Source organism: Acyrthosiphon pisum, chromosome A3 (assembly GCF_005508785.2).
Source record: "Acyrthosiphon pisum isolate AL4f chromosome A3, pea_aphid_22Mar2018_4r6ur, whole genome shotgun sequence".
Classification (NCBI taxonomy): Eukaryota; Metazoa; Arthropoda; class Insecta; order Hemiptera; family Aphididae; genus Acyrthosiphon; species Acyrthosiphon pisum.
In genome coordinates this window covers 27,928,071-27,951,651 of record NC_042496.1, presented here as the reverse complement: position 1 = coordinate 27,951,651, position 23,581 = coordinate 27,928,071, and the positions used below count along the sequence as shown (strand labels likewise).

At 30.0% G+C, this 23,581-nt stretch overlaps 3 protein-coding genes and 1 pseudogene across 3 annotated transcripts in view; 2 read left to right on the top strand and 2 right to left on the bottom strand.

Annotated features, from left to right (window-relative positions):
* Window positions 1-13,750, top strand: part of LOC103310328 (nidogen-2) — a 24,095-nt gene extending 10,345 nt beyond the window's left edge. Inside the window, exons 3-21 of the mRNA XM_008188271.3 lie at window positions 269-372; window positions 598-732; window positions 1,967-2,200; window positions 3,834-4,037; window positions 5,359-5,580; window positions 5,729-5,828; window positions 6,167-6,351; window positions 7,773-7,854; window positions 8,221-8,396; window positions 8,940-9,116; window positions 9,188-9,313; window positions 11,213-11,461; window positions 11,529-11,731; window positions 11,828-11,990; window positions 12,226-12,360; window positions 12,568-12,853; window positions 12,927-13,102; window positions 13,291-13,399; window positions 13,463-13,750. Coding sequence (XP_008186493.1) covers window positions 269-372; window positions 598-732; window positions 1,967-2,200; window positions 3,834-4,037; window positions 5,359-5,580; window positions 5,729-5,828; window positions 6,167-6,351; window positions 7,773-7,854; window positions 8,221-8,396; window positions 8,940-9,116; window positions 9,188-9,313; window positions 11,213-11,461; window positions 11,529-11,731; window positions 11,828-11,990; window positions 12,226-12,360; window positions 12,568-12,853; window positions 12,927-13,102; window positions 13,291-13,399; window positions 13,463-13,580 — 3,184 coding nt within the window. The 3' untranslated portion in view covers window positions 13,581-13,750. The remainder of the gene's footprint in view (window positions 1-268; window positions 373-597; window positions 733-1,966; window positions 2,201-3,833; window positions 4,038-5,358; window positions 5,581-5,728; window positions 5,829-6,166; window positions 6,352-7,772; window positions 7,855-8,220; window positions 8,397-8,939; window positions 9,117-9,187; window positions 9,314-11,212; window positions 11,462-11,528; window positions 11,732-11,827; window positions 11,991-12,225; window positions 12,361-12,567; window positions 12,854-12,926; window positions 13,103-13,290; window positions 13,400-13,462) is intronic.
* Window positions 12,020-18,992, bottom strand: LOC100166968 (5'-AMP-activated protein kinase subunit beta-1). The gene is made up of 7 exons (XM_001950264.5): window positions 18,283-18,992; window positions 18,024-18,178; window positions 15,708-15,801; window positions 15,510-15,627; window positions 13,963-14,075; window positions 13,743-13,894; window positions 12,020-12,335 (listed from the first exon to the last, which is right to left on the bottom strand). Exons 1-6 carry the CDS (start codon window positions 18,448-18,450, stop codon window positions 13,748-13,750), a joined length of 795 nt encoding a protein of 264 aa, XP_001950299.1. The 5' UTR covers window positions 18,451-18,992; the 3' UTR covers window positions 12,020-12,335; window positions 13,743-13,747.
* A 1,752-nt stretch (window positions 18,993-20,744) lies between these two features.
* LOC100169046 (histone H2B-like) lies at window positions 20,745-22,704 on the bottom strand. The gene has a single exon (XM_001950234.5). The coding sequence runs from the start codon at window positions 22,595-22,597 to the stop codon at window positions 22,217-22,219; it is 381 nt and encodes a 126-aa protein (XP_001950269.1). The 5' UTR covers window positions 22,598-22,704; the 3' UTR covers window positions 20,745-22,216.
* Window positions 22,705-22,847: 143 nt separating this feature from the next.
* On the top strand, window positions 22,848-23,395 carry LOC100160171 (annotated as a pseudogene).
* Window positions 23,396-23,581: the final 186 nt, after the last annotated feature.

Here is a 23,581-nt window from a genome sequence, read left to right as displayed (position 1 = left end):
TTATCACTTCATTAGATCAATTGGTATGTTTGGCAAAAAACACGTCTAAAATACTATGTCACGCGTGTGTTAGACAGAAACAGAAAATCGCGGTATCGAATCCCCTTAATATAACATTTACACCAACCGCAGGAATTTTCTTTTCAAAATAATAATTATTAGCTCATGCGTAAAAATATAAGTAGCTATAATTATATTTATTAATTATATTATTATAACAAATTGTACACTATTAAATTTATTGATTTTGTTTATGCAATATGCATAGATGGAGTAACACGGACGCGCCGGGCGTTTGGTTGTATCGTGTGGGCAACATTGGACCGAATGAAAACGTGGAACCACCTGAATTTCCCGGAAGCGTCCGACCAGGTATCTTATTATGCAGCTTTACGCATCGTTTTAGTAAAAGGCAAAACTATACTTATGTTTGAAAGTTGTTGAAAATGGGAATTATTAGAGGTGACTAAGCTCACGCAAACCCATGTTAAACCATGTATTGACATATCCACTCTCGTCCACTGCCTGTGACGGCGTTGCTCTCTAGCTGTTACGATTGTTATTATGATAATAATATTTAATGTCATTATGTTTCAGACGAAGGTCTGACTTGCGCGGTAGCCGGAGCTTTGTGTCACAACCAAGCGTCGTGCGTGGATTACGAACAAGGGGACATGTGCTGCATATGCAAGCAAGGGTTCTTTGGCAACGGAGTGACTTGTATCAAAGAAAGTAAGTCGACTCTTGATTTGATTATAATAAACTACTATTAAACCTATATAACTATAATCTGGATATAATATATTGTTTAAGTTATCTATATTGTTAATCATAGATGAAAAGGTTGTATCTATACCTAAATACATTTTAATATTTATCTAGATGAATTTGATCCAAAACATTAAAAATCCATCATGAATAATTTTGAATTATTGTAAAAGAATTTAAAATATAAATATAAAATTATAACATATTATACTATATTGTTATACTTATTACTTAAATCATTCATAAAATATATTATGTACCTATACATTTTTCGGTACATTCTGGTCTAGTTGACCTCCCAACAAGAAAGTATTCCCCCGCCACTCAGGTTTGGTTAACGCAACTAAGTTTTTTTTCCATGAATGTTAATAAAATTTCATTTGTTGGGTAAAATAACTTGAAAATTTAATACAAGGGCTCCTATAAAATATTGTTACAATGAAATTTGAAAAGTATTAAAAATCCAGTAACAATTTTTTTTTATGAGCATTTAAAGTTCAAATTTCGACAAAATACGTACAAATCATGAGAATGTGCAAATTATTTTGTATAGAAATTCATAAAAATTTTTCTTTTTAAATCCAAGATTTGAAAATTTAATATAGGATTCTTCATAAGTTTATCTAATTATGTTAAATATCTACTGGAAAGTCAAATAAAATTTTTATGAACGTTTGAAGTTCAAAATTTTACAACATTGATTATAGACTCGATTTCTCATGTACCTAAAGTGCTTTTCTTATTTTGCTGTTATTAAAAAACGAATTATCGTAGAAACTTGAAAATTATATTATATTATATCATATTATATCAATTATATCATGTTTAAAATATTCCTATACTTGACAAAATTTTCAAAATATTTTTACTAGTTTTAAAACTGTTTACGGACAATTTCAAATTTCAATTTTTTAATTCTTTTTGTATAAATATATATACAATGTTATTTGTTGGCCCAACATAAATATATTAGATTCCCCAAATTGTATTTAAATATAAAATTAAAACACGTTCTTTTAAAAAACTCTGGCTACATGCCTGGCAGGTACTATTGCAATAACCTATAGTATATATTTAAGCCATGGTCTGTATTATATGTACTCGCAGTATATAAACTACAATCGCTTACTCTTACTTGCCCGTGCGAAAATAATATATTACCTATATAATGTTATGTTATTTTATGTTACTCGTGCAGACGTACCAGTCCGCGTCAGTGGAAAAGTCAGCATTGACGTCAACGGGATCTCCATGCCGGAGTCGGACTTACAGGCTTACGTGGCAACGATGGACGGCCGCGTGTACATGGCTATCTCGGACGTGCCCAGCAACCTGGGTTTCGAGTTGCAATACCTGACCGTGTTCCCGTCGGTAGTTGCTTGGCTTTTCTCTTTACACTCGGAAAACGCGTTCAACGGATACCAGTTGACAGGTCTGTGATGTGCGATATTGAACCGTATATATTAGATAATTACAATATGTATATATATATACCAGCTATATATCTGTGGCTTGGGTCTAAAAGGGCCAATCTCACTTTTCGCAACTTTTCACAATAATGGATTCTAAAAATTTTTGACATAAAAATATTTTCAGAAATTGTATTAAACATTTTATGAAGTTAAGTGTTTGAGAAAAGTTTAAGAATAGACTAAAATATAACCATTTGGTGTTTGTATATATTTTAAATTTCATTATTAAAAGATTTTGTACGACATTGGCCCTACACATATCTTTAAAATGAAAAAAAATCAAGACATTGGCCTTATAGTAGTACCATACATTTTGATTATAAACAACACTACACTTAAATTCTCAATCTTGTTTATTCTTTTGTAACATACATTTTATTATATTAATAATTATTACATGTCAATAAATTATTAAAGCAATATTTTAAGTTGACATCACATTATTGTAGAACAAATTACCTTCCAATATAAAACTAATAAACTATAAATAAGTCAAATATAACATAACATGCCATATAAACAATAAGTAAACTTTCAATTGTTTCTAATTTCAGTCTTCATTTAAGTTCTTAAATTTTAATAGGAATACTTATTAACCACATATCACATACTTGTTATAATAATTAAAATACTTTTTTTTTAACAATTGATAATATTATACTCTTTAGTAGGTAATAACTAGAGTTCAATAACTAATATTTTAATGTTATTTTGAAATTAATTTTAACAATAAACAAAAAAATGTTGACTACTCAAATTAATAACTTAAGTATCACATTTTCAAACACAAAAAAAAATATTAACAATAAATACTAATAGCACCTATTGAAAAAAAATAATAATCCCTTCTTTTTAAGATTAACTTAAGATAACTTCAAAAAATATTCATTTTGTATTATTTTAGATACCTATTTTAATCAGACAAATCTTCTTCGTTATTTTTTCCTGATGTAGGTTGTACATTTTGCATTAATGCATTGTAAAATGGCCGACTAGTTTCATTGAAGTACGGAAGTAATGAATTCAAATCTTATATTATAAAACTAAAGTCGATCTCGACGAATTATGTTGTACATACAACCAACCTAGGTACAGTTAATATTACCAACTTTAAAGATTTTTATTCAATTAAAAAACTTAATGAAAATTAAACAGAAACGGAAGCGTCGTTTTTATTTGTAATAATATTGTATATTATAGCATTATACAATTTGATTATTTGAACCATATAATACTTAATCGGACATTGTAAGAAAGGCCCTTAGATATTTTAGTTATGAAATTAAATATTTACATAATATATTATTGAATTCCCTGAGGTTCAGTGATACTATATATCTAAACAAGCTATATGTACTTCCGGAAGAGTTATCTCCATGAGTTAGACCCGTTTTAAAAGAAATTGATGTTCAAAAATGTTTGTTTGCATTCAATTCTAATTAAACGTTATGTTTCAAACACTCATTTTGAGTGCCTAATTAGAAATTATGAATAATACGCATTGTATTATTATTAAGTGCATAAAATGTCATATTATATTATGTCACATTATATTATAATATTATCACGCATTTCGCGTATGTCAATGTATAGGAGGAGTGGTAAACTACACTTCCGAAGTGACTTTTCCGGGAACCGAACACAGGATAACCATTCATCAACGGTTTTTCGGGCTCAATTCGTTCGATCAATTGATAATGGACGCCACCGTACAGGGAACAACGCCTCAGGTCCCGTTACCACATACCAGATTCACATTGCCCAACGACAATCATCAGCAGTATACGATTGCGAACGGTGAGTGAGAAAATTGAGATAATATTGTGTAGGTCCTACACTGTAGAACGTAGGTATACGATGCTCTAAGAGTTTGTAAACATTTAGAAGTACAATTATTATTTAAATCAAGTAGATTGTAAATAAAACTAACACTATTATGACTTATTAGTAGTTACTAGTTATTAAATATTATATATAAAAATTGAAATAATTAAAAAATTATAACAGTATAAAATAGTTTTTTACTCACCTACATAAGGTGATAACTACGGTAAGGAATAAGAGTACCTACCTAACGAAACTATTTGAATATAAAGTTAGAATGTTGAGAGTGTGTGAGGTTATATAATAACATGTTATTTATTTGTATTTTAGTATTAAGTAAAGGATTGTAAGAACTAACTAACTAATGACAATGGTGAGAAGGAATGGGAGGGTTAATGAATAATGATGGATCTAAAAGTTCATTGAGAAATTTAATTAATGATATTTGAATATTTCGTTATTTTAGACGGAAGTTATGTTAGTCTGGGAGGAAACTTACTTCATATAAAATAATAATGATAATATTTTGTTTAATGGCTTCAAATTTATGAAAAAAATATTTACAAAATCCATAAAACTTTTCGAGAATATGAGTGTTTACCAATTAAAGTATCATTCTGTTTATTATTTTTCCACAAATACACGAAGCCTATTTCTTTATTAAAAAAATATTTTTGGAATCATAAATAATTAAAATCTTGATAAATACAATTTAAAAACAGCAAACGTATAGTATAACATTTAAATTGTAAAGGTTACTTATTCAGTCAACTAGTCCAGAGGCGTTTTTTAAAAGAAATCGGGGTTGCTTAAAATCATTTTAGATGACCTACTATACCAATACAATTTCCAATTTTTCTTCTATCAATACCCACCTATAACGGTGTGAATAGAATGGATGCTTTAAAGCAGTGGTTTTCAACCGGTGTGCCGCGATAAATCTATTAATACCTAGTTTTATAATTTTCATCATATGCTTCACGTATTATAATTATATATTTATATGAATTGGTGTGCCGCGAAAATTTTGTAAGAGATGAAGTGTGCCACAATGTGAAAAAGGTTGAAAACCACTACTTTAAAGGTTAGGCCACCCTAAAATGTCAATAGCCCCTAAGCCCCCAAACCTAAAACTGTATTTGTGCCTATTCCACTCACCCACATTTGTTAAGGTGTTGCGAATTTGCAATATCAGATTTTATAATATTGAGCTATTAAATGTTTGGATGTCTATGATTAGGACCTATATTATACTATATAATATTAAAATTTTCTCATATTTAAATTTGAACAGGTCGTATGCACTCGTATTACACGTACAGGTACAAACAAGAAGGGTCGGATTTCGAACAGCAAGTGACCGTGGCGCAAAAATTTGAATTCTCTCAGCCATGTAACAAAGCCGCCAAAGGTTTTACGTCGTTCATGTTGCAGAATTCCAAAGCATTCGCCTATTACGAGGAAAAAGTAAAAATTTTAAGACTGGTCAGCACAAACAACATATTTCTACCGTTCGGTAAGTACTAAGCTACTTAATGAATACTGAAGTTTTTCAACTTCAAATAGTTATTGTGACATGTCAGTGCCTGTTCTTATTAGTAATGAGTAATATTTTAATTTATTGTTGTATGTGGCATACACGAAATACCCATATGGATACATAGAAGACACGCAGGACCCTTGCAGCGACGGACATGTGAAATGTGTTGCGAACAGTACGTGCGTCAGGGAAGGTAGTACTTTCAGATGCGAATGCAATCTAGGGTATGTACATAATATAAAATGTTTACTTATTATTGCCAACTATTGTTATAACGATGACTAACAACGACGCACCTAAAATCGAAATATATATTATACTATTATGTAGGTACAAACAACAGAGTGAGCTTCTGCAGAATAAAATATTATCTTTTACCTATAAATTGTTATAATTTATTAATAATATATTAATATGTACCTATAACTCGTAACAATTATGTCGTTAGACTGCACTGATTTCTATAACTCATCTTTTTTAAACCCTTTAGGTCAGCAGAATCTGACCCAATAAATATGTTCTAATTTTTAATCGTCACGCATGTACTTCTTATTTTACACAGATTCCATTCGTTGTACGGGTCCGGGTCCGGGTGCGTAGATGTAAACGAGTGTCAAGACAGGATCGATCGATGTGATCCGAACGCCATGTGCGTTAACGAAGTGGGGACCTATAGCTGTCAATGTCGACCGGGCTTTGAGGGAAACGGTTATTACTGCGGGGCTGTTACTGTAGCCCCGAATACGGGTAAATACCATAGAATTGTACTTTTTTTTTAAAGGGGATTCGAAAATGTGTTAACTCTTGTCTCTTATCAATAGCTACGTCTTGTGATTCAACCATAATTTAATAAAAAAAACAACTCGTAAATTAAGAACTTCCGAAGTCTCAGTTGAGCGTAAAATGTCAAGTTATTATTTTTTTTTAGTGACTTCATACTGAATTGTTGGTGTAAATCGTCAATTAGAATTTTGAAATAATATTATTTGGATTTTTGATGGTTGTTTTTATTTTCCGTCCAAAAAAAGTGGGTGGCTTACTGGCTTGGAACGTGTCAAATTACTATGAGCGAACATCCGGCAGTCGAACGTACACAATTTTTTCATCTGAATCTTTGGAATTAATTTTCCCTTAACCATGAGCAAAGACTGCAACTAATAAAAAAAAGTATTAATTAAACATAATAATAGTTTCAAAAAAAATGTTAAATTATTTTTTAATTAATAAAAAAATATTAAGGCGCCCGGTGCCAATGTGATTTTGTCCTCAAAAACACGGTTTACGGGAATAATGATCCTGTCCTGTAGAGTTAACCAAATTTGATAATTTTTTTTATTATTAATAGAGGAGAATATTCTACAGCCCGCATCGAACTATCTTTATTCGATATTTTCATTTCAAACTTAATTATAAGTCTTTAAAAAAAAGACAATTTTTAGCTTTTTTTATAAATTATTTTATACTATTATTTAAAATAAAATACAAAATCAGAGATCAATGCGGGCTGTAGGAAGTTTTCTTCTTTCAGATAAAAAAATATTCATCAAAATCCGACAATTCTATAAAGCTTGAGAGTTATTCCCGTAAAGTAATTTTTTTCGATATAATACACCCTATCAACCACCCCTAAATAGTTATATCGGGTAGTAGATTAGTGGAAAAGTCTTATAATTGAGGTAGCAACTAAAATATAAAATTTAATTTTCAAATTTTATAGAATTGTGGAAAATTTGAAAAACTGGCACCGGGACCCTTAAAGTAAACATATGGTTAGGTTAGGTTTTAGCTTTCCAAGTGACCTTCCACAAATGATTTAATGCAATCTGATTTAATCAATTAAATTTTTTTTACCTCAATTTACTTAAGAACATTGTATTTTTTTGTTAAATTTATTCCTTGAAGGTGTGCGCTACTACATGAATTTTTTACAGAGTTGAATTATCAATAATGAATGTGTTATAGTAGTGTGCACTCAACAGTTATTTATTTTTATCTATCAATGTTTTGATACAATTAATTGGGGGTGCATGGCCAACTCCCCTCCTCCCCCCTATAGTTATATTTTGATAAAAAACACAGCTGGAATCCCCTCCCCTTTATATCTTGGAAGGGGTTATATAAAAAATGTATGTACCTATGTCAACGTCAAAATTTATAATTTTTTTCAGAACCAACATCAAGGGCTTATAACATCGAAAACAGTGTTTGTGATGTACCTGACAATATCAGCACTTGTTCCTGTATCCAAGGGTAAATTAATCGTTTATTTATCAGGAACTGTAATGACGTAACTTATATATTATTTAAGTGTAATGTTTTTAAAGTCGTAATAAATAATAGTGTACTCATATTATTTTAAAAAACAATTATTCTTGAACTCAGCAGATATACATGTAGGGAACTTACCCACAATATAGATACAGTGCTGCAATTTCCATTTAACGAAATATTTTTGAGAACCAAATTTATTTAATTCTATTTAACGAAATTCTATGTAATACGAATTTTCTGTTTGTCCATAAGATTTTTTAATTTGGAAGTTTTACTTTTTAATTTTAAACTTTACTTACATTTTCTTGGATTAAATAGTACAATTTGATATTTGTTCGACTATAGTTACGAAATACGTTTGCTGTCAGGCGACTCCACCGATTTCGAATGCGTAGATGTCAACGAATGTAATATACCAGAAGTCTGTCACAGGGACAGTCATTGTACGAATTATCCGGGCACCTACGCTTGTGCTTGCAACGCAGGTTTCATAGGCGATGGACTTAGGTGTTTACCGTTATGTAAGTTCATACGAATAAATCAGTTTATTCACATTTTTTTTAGTGATTGTTGTGTTTTTGAAAAATATAAATGGTATTTTTAATATTGTAGCCTAAATAGGGCATAACATTGTAATTGATTTTTCCATCTTGCCATAGGCGCAAATAGCGTTTGAGATTTGGGGGGGTTAATAGGGCTAATAGGGCCTTACTTTGATAATATTGAATAAGCTTAAAACAAAATTTAGGAAATGTTTGGGGGGGGGCTATGGAAATTTTTGAGAGGGCTTAGCCCCTAAAGCCCCCCCTTATTTGCGCCTATGCATCTTGCACACGCGTATAGCCTCTCTCTCGACCGTAAATTTCACAAACACGGAATTAATGTAAATAAGTTCCTACCATTATGATTTATGACGAAAAATTAATAGTTGTAACCAATTTTTTACCAAAAATATAATAACTGACTTATCACAAACCAGGATAGGCACTTACAGCAATGATTGTATATTATACATATTTTATATTTTCTATATTAATTGCATAATTTTTGAACATTGTTTATAGACCCCAGATGCCGGTTGGAAGGAAATAGATACATAGGTCAGGGGTGTCCCGTGAGGAAAACTTGTACCCAAGATTTGTGCGAATGTCCGTCATCGTACATTGACGTCGGAGAATTTTGTGCGCCCTATGATGATATTACGACCGTAGAACCGGAGAGCACCATAACAGAATCGTCGAGTGAGTCTCGTGGTCTAATAATATTTTATGTTGTTTATTAATTGTTTAACTTACGTTAACAATTATTGCAGTTTCATGTGCTGAGATCAACACGTGCCATGCCCATGCCCAGTGTAACTTTGTAAGCTCTCAACAACGACACAAGTGTCAATGCAATCCGGGTTATGAAGGAGACGGATATGAGTGTTCGATTATTGGTAAGAAAACTAAGAATCAATAATTTAAACTTTAAATAATATATATTAACTAAGGCTAAGGACCGAGTATTAAATATTAATAAGTATTCTTTAGTAATTTCTAAATAGGTACCTAGTGAATATTCTATAGTTTTTTTTCATGCACATCCAATGCACATTTTGTTTTTAAATAGGTACTAACCCATACGTACATTTCATATTTATATTTTATAGTAATAACTAATAAGTATTATAAATTTACATCGTTAATTAATCTAAAATCGTTATGCGAAAATTTCACGGTGAATATTGTAGTGGGTGTGGGGGGGGGGGGACTATGCAATTAGAGCGCTATAATAATTACCACTGTCTTGGACCACCGTCCGAGTTCGCATAACAAATTATATTTTAATTATCGCTACCTCTAGAAAAATAAAAATGTCTACTACAACTGTCATTGGTTTGGTACACAAATTCTCCAATATGATAGACCATGACCGAAAATTTGTTATAATATTTTATTCTTATATTGGGACAATTATAGGGCAATTTACACATTTTACACATAGACATTAGACATATTTATTATTGTCTATGATTTTACATTATTAGTATTTGATAACAATGTTTTCACCGATATTTAATTTATAGAATGATCAGATTATGAAAATTAGGTATGACCTTGTAAAGGATGAAAAAAAAATGGATCAAATCAATAAAATACAATACAATTTGTATTAACTTTATTGAAAACTTAAATAAAAAGTATTTAAATACTGTTGTTGAACTAAAAAACATATCAAAATACTTTTACAGTTTTATAGCAATGAAAGTAGTAGTATTATGATTAATTATAGTTTTATGAAAATCTTGTTAATCACCTATATACTTTAGAATTTATTATTAATAAGATTAAAATGGATTACAGTATTAATACAATTTCATTATATAATAATATAGATTGAGGAACATGGGAAAAAATATTATGAAAGTAAAAACAATTAATATGTGAAATAGTGATTGTTCAAAAATATAAAATTCAAAATAACTAATGTAGGCACCTATTATCATTGATTACAAATACTAGTATTTATAATCAATGGTATTATATTATTTGTATTATTTAAACCAATAGATCTTAAACTTTTGTAGAAACCTGGGTCCAAGGCAATTTTGATGACCATTTCTTTTTTCGAAAACCTAAATGGTTTACATATTTAATACATATGTAGTATGAATATAATAATAAATATTTTAATATTCAAAATGTACAATTAATTTATCTGCAGAATTACGCTTATAAAATATTAAAAATATAATTTTTAAATAAACGAAAAACAGTTCCATAGTACAGAAAGGCCCATTTTAGTTTTATAAAATATTGAATATAAACTATGAGTACTTACCTTTCTAAGTAGGTATATTAAAATTTAAAACTATAACATCATAAAACATATAAATTTAAGTAAAAAATAAATAAAACCGTGCCAGTTGATCTTTTTAAAAAAAACAGAATTTTTGTTAAAATTTGTTGAACTTTCTACATTTCATTTACTATTTTCTTCTCCGTATCAAATGACAAATAAATAATCACTTTCTATGCATAGAAATGTTGAGCATTTAAAGCGAACATTAGCACCTTGAGCCAGCTGCCAGTCTCTTAATAAAGGACTTTTCAAACCACAATCACCTCATCAATTTTCTTTCTTCTTACTTAATTGTACAACATACCTAACTTATGTTGTTGAAACAAATATTCTAATATTTCTTCTAAATTACAAACCAGATAAATATGTAAACACAAAATTAAAAACAAGTACCTACACATTTAATAATTATTTTTATAAATAAATGTTTTATTTTATTTTATTCTTATTATTACACATTTTGTATGTTATGTTGCTACTAAAAATGATTTAGAACTATCGTGTTCAAAATCAAACATCTGTGATATGCATGCTAGCTGTCAGATCATTGAAGGTCATTCGATATGTGTATGCAACAGCGGATACGAAGGAGATGGTGTAATATGTACACCGACTGGAGAATGTGTCGCAGACTCAAATTGTGGCCCGAACGAGATGTGTATGTATAATGAAACCAGTTTCATATATAGCTGTAAGTGTTTGGAAGGTTATCAAAAGCTTGAAAACAAATGCGTAAGATCACGTAAGACACAGTTGTATATTTTATTTACAATAAACCACAGTAATATAAGATAATTAATCAATCCTAGGCTGTTCATATGAATGTCACAGATATGCCAATTGTGTACAAGAAGATAGAAATAATTATGCATGCCGTTGTAATAATGGATACCGAGGTAATGGTGTAACACAATGTGATCGGATTATTGAAACTGGATGCACAGAGAACTCGTGTCCACCAAATACTGAATGTAACAACATAGGAAATACTTTTAAATGTTCTTGTGCCCAGGTAGTAATTAATAAAATGAGCTAAATTATAATTCAACTAATTATTTAATATTTACACAATAAAAACGAACAATTCCCAATATTTTTTTTTTTTAAGGGATACACTGAAAACTGGAATGGATTAGAGTTATCATGCTCAGAGACATGTGTTGTAAATACCAGCATTTGCCATTCATTGGCTCAGTGTATGGTTGATACATCAGGACATTACATTTGTCAATGTAGACAAGGATACATAGGAAATGGTTATTACTGTAAAGGTAAGACAAATATTTGTCAAATACATATAAACATAATAATTAACATTTATTTAAATTACAATAGTTTGTTTATAAAACATCAATTTATAGCATCTATAAAACAAAATCATAAATATTTACATAAAATGTATGTATAAAAAAAAATATATATTGTTTTGTAGCCAAGTGGTTAGATACCTAATCACTTCTGCTCAGACTTATTTTACCCTTATACTTAAGTATCATTTGTTTTAAGAAAATAAAAAAACAACAAAAGAAGACATTTACTTACTTGTAAATCAAGGGATGGCAACATTGCATATTCCAACTGTTCCGAACAAAACAAGAGGAGATTATCCAATTCATCTGCAATTTGATAAAATAGCCATTGGTAAGTATTTACAATTTTTATTTTGTTTATAAATTGTTGTTGCATGTTACATATTAGAATAGTAACAGTTAAACATTTTTTTTTAGTTTAAAAACTTAGTTTAACACCATTATACTGAATATTTAATAATGAATTGAATATAGTTTGAATCATATAAGATTTGACAAAGTGCATAGGGTCAGTCAGTAAATTATATTTTATTTCAAGGTTTAGCAGTTGATTGTTTAGAAGAGCAGTTCTATTGGAGTTATATAGCAGACCAGACAATCAAGTCTGCTAAACTAAATGGTTCAAATGTGCAAGAATTTATTGCTACCGAAGCTACATCAACCGAAGGGTTAACTATTGACTGGGTTAATAGAAAGATTTATTGGACCGATTCTGGGTTTAAACGAATAATGGCAGCAGATTTGTCTAATGGCACCCATGTCACAATAATAGCAAATTCTTCACTGAGTAATCCTCGCGGAATTGCAGTTCATCCAAACAGAAGGTACCTAGTATTATAATTTATACAAAACTGAAATAATTCAATTAACTAATTTATATCTATTAATTATTACTAGAAAATTATTTTGGTCAGACTGGAATAGAAATAGCCCGAAAATTGAATGGTCTAATTTGGATGGCAGTCAAAGAGAAATATTTGTCCAAGGACCTAATGTCAAATTACCAAACTCTATAGCTATAGATTGGTATACAGATGAAATGTGCTGGGCAGATGCAGGTTTAAAAAGCATAGGTAACCTTACAATATTTATTTTTTTATAAGTGTCATTCCTATATATATACTATTAATAGTTGATACTAAGCAATTTATTATTTGTTACCTAATATTGTAAGTAGATATATATTTTTAATTTATAAATTTAAACTTAAAGAGAGTACATAAATAATTAAATTGTATACATTGTTTTTTCTATATTTTAGAATGTATTGGAATAGAGAGTCGATTACAACGGACTGCTGTTGCTAATTGCAGTTATCCCTTTGGACTGACTATTACTAGGGACAATTTTTACTGGACTGATTGGATAACGTATGTGTTCTTATATTTTAAAAGTTTGATATAATATAATACGATTATATATTTATATTTTAGAGGGAAAATCGAATTCGCCGGAAGAAATGAAAAAGTGAAGAGAGAAAGTCTACCTGTACCTCTACACGGTAATGGAAAATTGTACGGAATTGCAGCAGTTACCGGAAAATGTCCCTAATATTTAAGACTGAATAAAAGTAACTTGTAAAGATTTGTTCAAATTTTAAAGTCCAATGAAAGCTCAATGAATCAAACATGGTAGTAGAAATATAATTCAGTCTAATGTGTTTTGTCCTAATAATGAATGTATAAATAATAAAAAAAAATAAACATAATATACCATGTTCAGATTGGTTTATACAGTAGAGTAGTAACATATTTTTTACGATATCTGTGTGTTGCACTCAATACCATGACTCCATCCTTAATTGAAAGAGCATACAAATGGTTGAGCATCACATGGTTTGGTTCTGGAAGAAGTGTTGGTTCGCACTAAGTACAGACAATTATTTTTTTTAAATAAATAAAAATAATTATCTTGTATGAGTGAAAATAATTACCGAAACTGAAGTGTCTTTGTTCAGTATCACTTGCAGAAGATGTGGTGGTAAAATTGGTGGTCCAGAAACTTTCTGCCAAGGAACTGACGAAGGAATATCTTGAGAAAATCCACCTAAATAAATATTTAAAAAAAGTGATATAAATAGATTCAAAGTATCAATATCTAGATTCATCTAAATTCATCCAAAATATCTTTATAATATTTAAATTTCAAGGTAAAGACAAACCACCTTATTAAAAAAAGTGACTGAACAGTTTCTAGGTTTCTTAAGTGTTTGACATATTATTATGTTGTATTTTCAACTATTAAGTGTTCATACGAATATAAATTAGACTAAATTAAAAATCATAAAAATTGTTTTAATATGTAACATTGAAATGTACTTAAATTTAATGAACAGAATTAAAAAAAAATCAGTAGTTAATATTTACGCTCTCTAGAGAGATAATTTTTTCTTAAAAAGTCAAATATTTCAAAATCTGTTTATTATGTGGTTCTTCTTTAGGTCTTTGAAATGATTTTTGCAGATATTTCCACTAAATAATGTACATTCAGTGGTAGCCCGTGCATAAATGCACAAGTGCACGTGCACTACCTATCCAAACTCAAGAAAAATTGAAAACATAAATCATAACAATACAACTAAGTACTTATAGTGTTATAAAAATTATTTTAAAAAATAAAAAAACAAATTCAGAATATTAAGATAATAATATTATAATGTTGGGATTGGGTTATTTTGATGGCCAAACAATCGGGCGCGGTTGTCCACGACGGAACGGTATCGGTGTGTATTATAGTGGTGCATACAATCGCTGTGCACATTTGTACAGTGTAAAATTAAAAAAAGTTGAAACACGCAACTCGCGATATAATAGAATTGATGTGCACATTTGTTTTGTGCACATAATCAATTAAATTGTTTTCAGCAAATTATTTTCGACGTTGACGCACCGTTGCGCGTCGGCATAGGCATTATAATTTATTTTTATTCTCATTCCATTATTATATTCCGATAATCAGCTGATAAATAATGTTAGTCGATCATAATCGGAAATTCAAAACTACAATCGTGTTTCTGTTTAAAAATTTAAACAAAATAAAAGCTAATTGGTGAATAACTAAAATTTGTAAACAATTATTTAATAAAATGTATAATATATATACAAGTAATATGTGTAGTATATATATATATTATACTGGTTTTATTTTTTTGGATGTGCACTAGTTCATTAAAAACCCATGAGCCGCCACTGGATACAGTTGTACAGATAATTAAAAATTCTCAATCAATTTATATATTATATGAACATATTATTGTGGTAGTAACTTTTATACTCCAGGCTAATTTTATATTCTAATTTAAAATTTTATTAATACTTCTGAAAATGTAATAATTGACAATGAAATATTATGCTGAATTAGCTATTTAATTTTTTAAGACTATTTGGGCCCAATTTTAAATGTATCAACCAGTAATATTTAGAAGCTGTACATAAAAAAAAAAAATTAGTAGTCAGTTAATAAAATAAATATGTTGATTACTTTTTTCAATGCCATTTTCGTCGATCGAATCAACATCTAGCGCTTGAAAAACTTCAAAGTCTGTTTTCCTCACTACTACTTTGTTATTTGTTATACCGGGATCACCTTCAATCATGGACTATAAATAAAAAACATATTATATTATAAATTAATGGATTTTTCAATGCAAAATACTGTAAATATCAAATATTAACTTACAACTTTATTATCACACTGCCAATTACCATCAACACAAAATTTATAATGGTGTTCACCTTCTGGTAAGTCAATTATAGTAACAAAATCGTTGTGACTGAAATCATAAATAAAATTGATAGTGTATTACTTCTATATTTAAAAATGAAATAAAATAAATCACGTCATGTAGAAAGTATATCATATACGATAAGTTAAAGTTCAATAAAATATTATTAAAATAATATGTTGCTCTAAAACAAGGGTTCTTAAATTGTGTTTCCATCTGTGCGAGTTCATGGCGCTATTATTACTTCTGCTGTGAAAGTTTTAGTTCCATTTATATTAATTATAATATTTATATTATATTATACACAATCATTTATATTATATTTATTTCCCACACCTTATTTATGTAAAAATGTCTTCTCCACTGTTGTATATATTATTAAAAACAAGTTTTAAAACAGCATAGAAATCAAGACTATGATTTAAGTTTTTGAGCATTGAGTACATTTTGAAAAAACTGATGTAAGGAATGTAACACAGCCCTTCACATTAAGTTATAAAAATTAAAAGATAAAATATTAAATTTCTTTATATACCTAATTAAGTATATATTAAAAATAATTATGAAACTTGTATGTTTTGGTGTATCTCCTTATGTGTTTGTAATATTGGTTAGACTGTTACATAAAAAGGTTATTTAAAAGACAGTTGGGAAGGGGTCCTCTGTTTGAAAGTCTTTTATTAGCAGTCCGCGTACTTCAAAAGTTGAAGAAATGCTGCTACTCTAGACAATAATACATTTTTTTTACATTTTAACATCTATATTTTAGTTGTTCTACCTACATTTTATACAAGTAGGAGTGGGTCAAACTTATGTTTTAACAAATTCAAATTTTTTTTTCCTTACTGTTAGAATTTTAACTTTTAAAGATATACATTTTTTTACGAATTTTAAATACAATAGTTATAAAACAATGTTTACTAATAAAAAAAAAATAAAATTAATCTTATGTTACTTTGAACATTTTAAACTTGATTATGCTCAAACTATTTGAGATGTTTGAATTCAAACTTAAATTTAACTTTTAATTTTAATGTGTTTGAGGATTTGTTGAGTTCAAAAATGCATTCTCATTCAAAAGTCAACAACAAAGCTAAAAAGTTGTTTTAATATAAAACAATATTAATTATTAACAATTTAAACATTTATTAATATAAATAAACATGAATTTTTAAGGTATGATTTAAAAGTAATTTGTAAATTATATGAAAAAAAGTATAGGACCGAAATTTGATGATTATTTAGGACTTACATAATGTATCAATTGTCTAAATAAACATTTTACGACTAAATAATAATATTAATATTAATAAATCTTTGTAAAATTTTTTTATATCTGAATTGTAAACTTAAAAGGACGCTACACAGCTATTGGTTGTCTTCGACTAACAAGTGCGTAACACATCAAATTTACGCTCAGGATGATGCGTTTAGCTCTGTTAGTTTAAAAACTATAGTGAATCAAACTATTATGAAACTTGATGGTAAGAACATTATCTGTGGTTTTTATTACAAGAGTTCAATATTTTAGTAAGTTATTCATATATAATATAGTGTAAAATAAAAATGCTCATGACTCACTTAAAAACTGAATTATAGTAAAAAACCCACATACAAACACAGATTCTGTACCGATTTCTTAGCAGATAAAAGTGAAGATACATTTAAGATTTAACAAAATAATAATTGATTAAATTCTATAGGTAATCAGATTTCTTCGCAAAACTATAAATTTTAAATCTCTAAAGAATTAAAATTGTACTTTTAAAATTATTGATATTAAAATGTTAAGTTTACCTAGTCACCTAGATTAATTTTCAAATTTCAATATTGATGTCAATAAAAGATGATGATGCCACATCCGCATGACATGTTGTCTCTATCTGACAAACTCTATCTAACTAATTAATGTTAGTTATTTGTCATACTGTAGGTTTGTAAGTTGGAGACAACACAATATATAAGACCATATAAGCATAACAGTCAAGGCAATGTTTTGGAAATTAAGAATATTGTTTGTTACATTATGAATCTTATATGCTTATCCAATGAATATAATCAATAGTAATTATTAAGTAAGTTAAGTTGATCTACGTGATTACGTATAGGTACATGAACTATATCGATCTAATGTTTAGATTTTTCTACTCAAGTCTTACTTTTCTTCCTAATGATCAATGGTAACTACATACAGTGAATACAAATGTAAGTTTACAATTTATTACATACATAATATGTATGGTTGTATTAGATCATAATTATAAAAATACCTTTGAACCATTGGTATAGGTTTCCATTCAGAGAACGTGCCACTGATGAACACTTGTTTGCCACCGCCATCCCATCTGAACACGGTCGGTAACATTTTATTTTCGGTGTCGCTTTCTGACATTGAATGCGGGTTTCCGTCAGTGAAATCATCGTCCTATCGGATCAAGAACAATTAAATCAAATTAAAAGATAAAAAAATAAAACAATATTGAAAACACACACAGAAGTGCCTATTAGACTATACCATTGTTGACATACATTTGGTTTAGATGAACTCTGCGGGAACAGTGCATTAGTCTCGTGTAGCGCATTAGAATCCGAAGTTTTATCAAACACAAACGCTTGACTTTGCACCTCCTTTGTCGGCGATGACGGAACGATCAGACCCGCCGACTTGTGGCGCTGATTACCACTAGTGTTGCCCATAACCGTACACAATAGGCACTCCTGTTTACCGTCAAACGGAATGAATTATTAAAGCTTGTCGTTCCTCGTTTGACTCTTGAGCCTTTGGAAAGCGATTGTAGTCTGACGCGACGGTTTGGCGTTTACTCGGAATTACTGTTTTATCAATAATAGTACGTTTTAATTTGTTGTTTGCGCATGATAATAATATGGTATCGTTATCGTCCCGTCCGTCGAATATGATAATTAACAATTTATCATTAATATATTATGCTATTATATTTATTATTTGTGAGAGTGGACAAACGTAAAAAATGAACATGAAAACAAAAACATTTACACAATTTAAGTTATCAAACAGGAAAAAATATATGTTGGTCTTATCACGGTGTCGTCGTTCTAAGGTCGTTGACGATTACAGTGCACGGTACGTTGTACGGTTTTAATGTTTTGTTATGCGTAACAACTGACTAGACAAGACGTCGTCGTCGCGTTTCCGGGAAAGTGTTTCCTCAGGGCTACGGGTGATAGCAGGAATCGATCCGACAGGCGACAGTCGTCAGTGGTGGCAAATACTATAAATGATTATTTACATTTACATTTATGTAAATCATTTACAGACTACAGCGGTGGCCAATGGTCAGCAGTTGAGCAGTCGAATGTTAACACTCGTTTAAATTATATTATTTTTCTGGCATTATAGTCGCCTGTCGCCTGTCGGTTAGCGATCGTCGTATATTTTAATATTTTAATATTTATTGTCGTCCGACGACCAGATTACTGATAAGCCGCAGCTGTTAAGAGGACGCCGCACCCGCATGTGTTGTCAACGTCTTACAAACGTACGACATAGCAAATTTTCGTTCGCTAGTTTCAATAGGGTGCTGTCATTTTTGATTTTAGAGTGAATTGACCTATTATCAAGCTTTAAGGTAACAACATTATCTGTGCCTTATCTTTGGTTTTTTACGATATTTTAATTTGAAGTGAGTTATGAGCATTTTCAAACATTAATATTTTACATACTGATAACTCACTTAAAAATTAAAATATCGTAAAAAACCAACGAGAGGGCACAGATAATATTGTTATCTAAAAGTTTGATAATAGGTCAATTCACTCTAAAATCAAAAATGACAGCACCCTTAGGGTTAACATGCGGGTTCGACGTCCTCTTAATATTTTTGTTTATTACAATCATATTATTAGTTATTAGTTGTTATAACTTTAAACTTATAAGTTATAAGCAGGGCTCGTAAGTTCATGCTCTACAAAATGCCTAAATAAGCATGCATTTATGCACTAAAAATTGGCAAAATATGCATTGAAATATGCCTTAAAAAGTTAAAAAATATGTATTTTTATGCTCTAAATTTAAAAAATTATGCACATAAAAAATGCTTACTTAAAAAAATCACAAACAATTTTTGAAATGATATGAATTATCCAATAATTTTTTTATAGTTATATTATATTTTTTATGTCACAATTAAAAAAATAGATTTTAAATAGATTATAAACGATCGCGTTTTTTGTCGTTAAATGTCGATTCTTTCATTGGTAGTATTTCCATAAAAAATACATATTGTTATAATAATATGAATAGGAATATCAAAATCATGACGTATAATATGCCCGATAAAATAGAAATATTCTTAAAGATGCCAAATATGCAAAATCATGCAATAACTAATAAGACTTCACATATTTAACCGTGGTACCTTGAAATGGATTTCTATGTTATCTAGCATTTAATAAAACTTAGGAAGATTTATATGCAAATGCATGAACTTACGATTCCTGGTTATAAGTTATTATAAGTTATGATAGTAGTACTATCATAACTTAGGTAGTAAATAGGTACTATGATAAATCCATAAATTATTGGACAGAGCTTTCCACTCCATCCTGCCATCAATGCTATATAATTGCTAGGCGATCTATATAACTGATAGAGAAAGAATATAAAGTAGTGAAGGAGCCTACATAAGGAATAAAGGAACTGTATACATTTTATTAGTACTTTGTTACTTTGCTCGCTCATTCTATGGAGAGAGCAGTCAGGGGTACAATATAGAGTGAGCGAAAATAATGTGATTTAAAAAGATTGTAAAAAATAAAGTATACATTACTCAAATAAATGTTTTTAAGTAGGTACATACAATCAATATTTTTCTAAAAACCAGATTTTCAAATTGGTTATTTTTAATTTTCCAATAAAAATGTATAGAAGATATAAACATTTTTATTTTCAGTATAAAAAAAATGTTATTGATACCTATATACGTACCTATATAGCACAAGCGTCTGTAAATAATATATATAAAATAAATTAAAACATTGATTAGAAGAAAATTTATTTGATTTATCAAGTTTTCCTGTTACAATGTTACAGCCTGTATAATATATTAATATACATACCTCGCCCTACCTTACAAAACAGTTTTTAAGCAGTCAAAACCAAACTGTAACTACACTCAGTTTTATAGCTCAGGTGTATTTCTACATAAAATAGCTATTTTATTATTCAAATATGAAATAAGTACCTTTGGTATGAAATATATTTAATTAAATCCTAATATTTAATTTTGTATCAATGCTTGATCGTACTGAGTACATGCATTTGTTTAAAACTACAAATAAGACCTTTAAATTACTATACTATTTTTTAGCTTTCAAAAAGGGTGTAAATATTAATTTTATATGGAAAAAAAATAGAAATGTATTTATTTTTAACTAAGTTAGGGTTTTTTTTATTTTCTAATTAGCTTGTACCTAGCTTTTACAGGTTTAAATAATAGAAAATAACTTAACTTTAAATTTAACTTATATTTTGTATTGATGAAGGTATTGATTCTATACAATGTGTTTTTTTATTTAATTTTAATTTTGTGTATGTCTTCACCTTTTTGGGCAGTAGGAATGCTTCGAATTTTTACTTCGGCACTTTTTCTGGTAGGAAACTAGGAAAGTGAATCAAGTTGCTACTATAGATAGTGTACCTACATACACTAATAATTTTCTGAATACTCGTATAGTCGTATATTGTTTCTCTTATTATAGTGTAGGTACAATGCAAGCTGGTGTAATATGTATCAAACATCAAAGGTATAAAATAAACACTTTGCCTAGAATATTCAAAGCATTGCAATAATAATTCATATTTTATTCGCAGCATTGTATATGTACAATGTACCTATCTTTCGATAATACATTGGCATAATGGCATATAATAAGCTGCACACCAGCATTGAAAAATAATATAATATTATTATAAATTTGTTATTTCATAATAATAATGATATAATATTAGTATATATAATATGATTACTGGACCCTACTGAGAGACCTCGCCAGGAAAGTATACGCAAGAAAAACGCATAACATTACGTGAAAATAATATGTGACAGCCCAGTAAACTAGGGTTGACAGGTTGACTATAATCATAATATAGTTCAATGCTATATATATATAACGGTGGAAAATAAAATAAAAAACTTGCATGAAAATTAAGCGATTTGCATCAACATAACACGACGTATCGGCCAGATAATAATAACAATAATATGTATGAAAACCAGGTTGCAAGTGGCAACGATAATGGAAAACCATCAGCATGTCAAAACTGACATTTTCCTTTATTTTTATTGGGGTTTACAGGTAAATGGTAGGAGTAACAAATGCGGGTTTAAGGCTTATAGTTCAAAAATTGGTAGCCCTGAAAAGGGCCTTTTTAGTGTTATAATACCTATCGTAGTAGGTTATGAAATATTATCGTTACGTTCGATTACTTGGAGCTGGTGTATTTTGTGACAGCCTTTGTGCCTTCGCTGACGGCGTGCTTGGCCAATTCACCGGGCAACAAGAGACGGACAGCTGTTTGGATTTCCCGACTGGTGATTGTCGAACGCTTGTTGTAGTGAGCCAGCCGGCTGGATTCGGCGGCGATGCGCTCGAAAAGATCATTGACGAAGCTGTTCATGATGCTCATAGCCTTTGAGGAGACGCCGGTATCGGGGTGTACTTGTTTCAGCACTTTGTAGATGTAAATACCGTACGATTCTTTCCTCTTGGGCTTGCGTTTCTTTCCTGCCTTGACGATGTTCTTTTGCGCTTTGCCCGACGATTTTTTCATCGCCTTTCCTGTTGATTTTCCTCCTGGAGCCATGTTTGTGTTTACTGCTGAACTGTGTTGTACGGTACGATTCGAACGAATGACGCACTTTCAGTAGTGGTCTCGTATTTAAGCTATTTTCGTGGTGCAACTACGTGCGTTCGTTGGTCGCGACATCACCCCTATTATATCGTCGCGTTACTACCCTCTGGGGGAAATACATCTGCTCCGGACACCCTATATTTTGCTTGTGTAAAAGTACCTATTGCTATAACCTTTTACATAACTAACTCGCCATGGTACGTCATCGAAACACTTTTGTTATACGCCTCATACATCTCAATTTAAGGTTAATTTCACTATAATATATAAACCCGGGTTGAAGCTGACCAGAGTATCATTCGAGTCGTGTCGTTCCAGTTGACTACTTCTATTACTATACCTACTACTACAACATCATAATATACTTCTAACATGAGTGGTCGTGGAAAAGCAGGAAAAGCGAAAGGAGGCAAGTCCAAGACCAGGTCGTCTCGTGCCGGACTCCAGTTCCCGGTCGGTCGTATCCATCGTCTATTGAGAAAAGGAAACTACGCCGAGCGTGTCGGAGCCGGAGCACCGGTATACCTAGCTGCCGTCATGGAATACTTGGCTGCCGAAATTTTGGAGTTGGCTGGTAACGCCGCCCGTGACAACAAAAAGTCCCGTATCATCCCTTGACATTTGCAATTGGCTATCAGAAACGACGAGGAGCTGAACAAGTTGTTGTCCGGAGTAACTATTGCCCAAGGTGGTGTGTTGCCCAACATCCAAGCCGTTCTCTTGCCCAAAAAGACCGAAAAGAAAGCCTAAGCGAATAGACGTGCCATTCTAATACCTACATGAGCGTGCATTATTATTTTTTTAAATTTAAAACGGTCCTTTTTAGGACCACCAAGTATTATTACAATCTACAAAACTGAAAACACCGTACAATTTTAATATTGTTTAAACATAAGTATCAAGTATAATGTATACCTAACTATCAAATTAATGAAA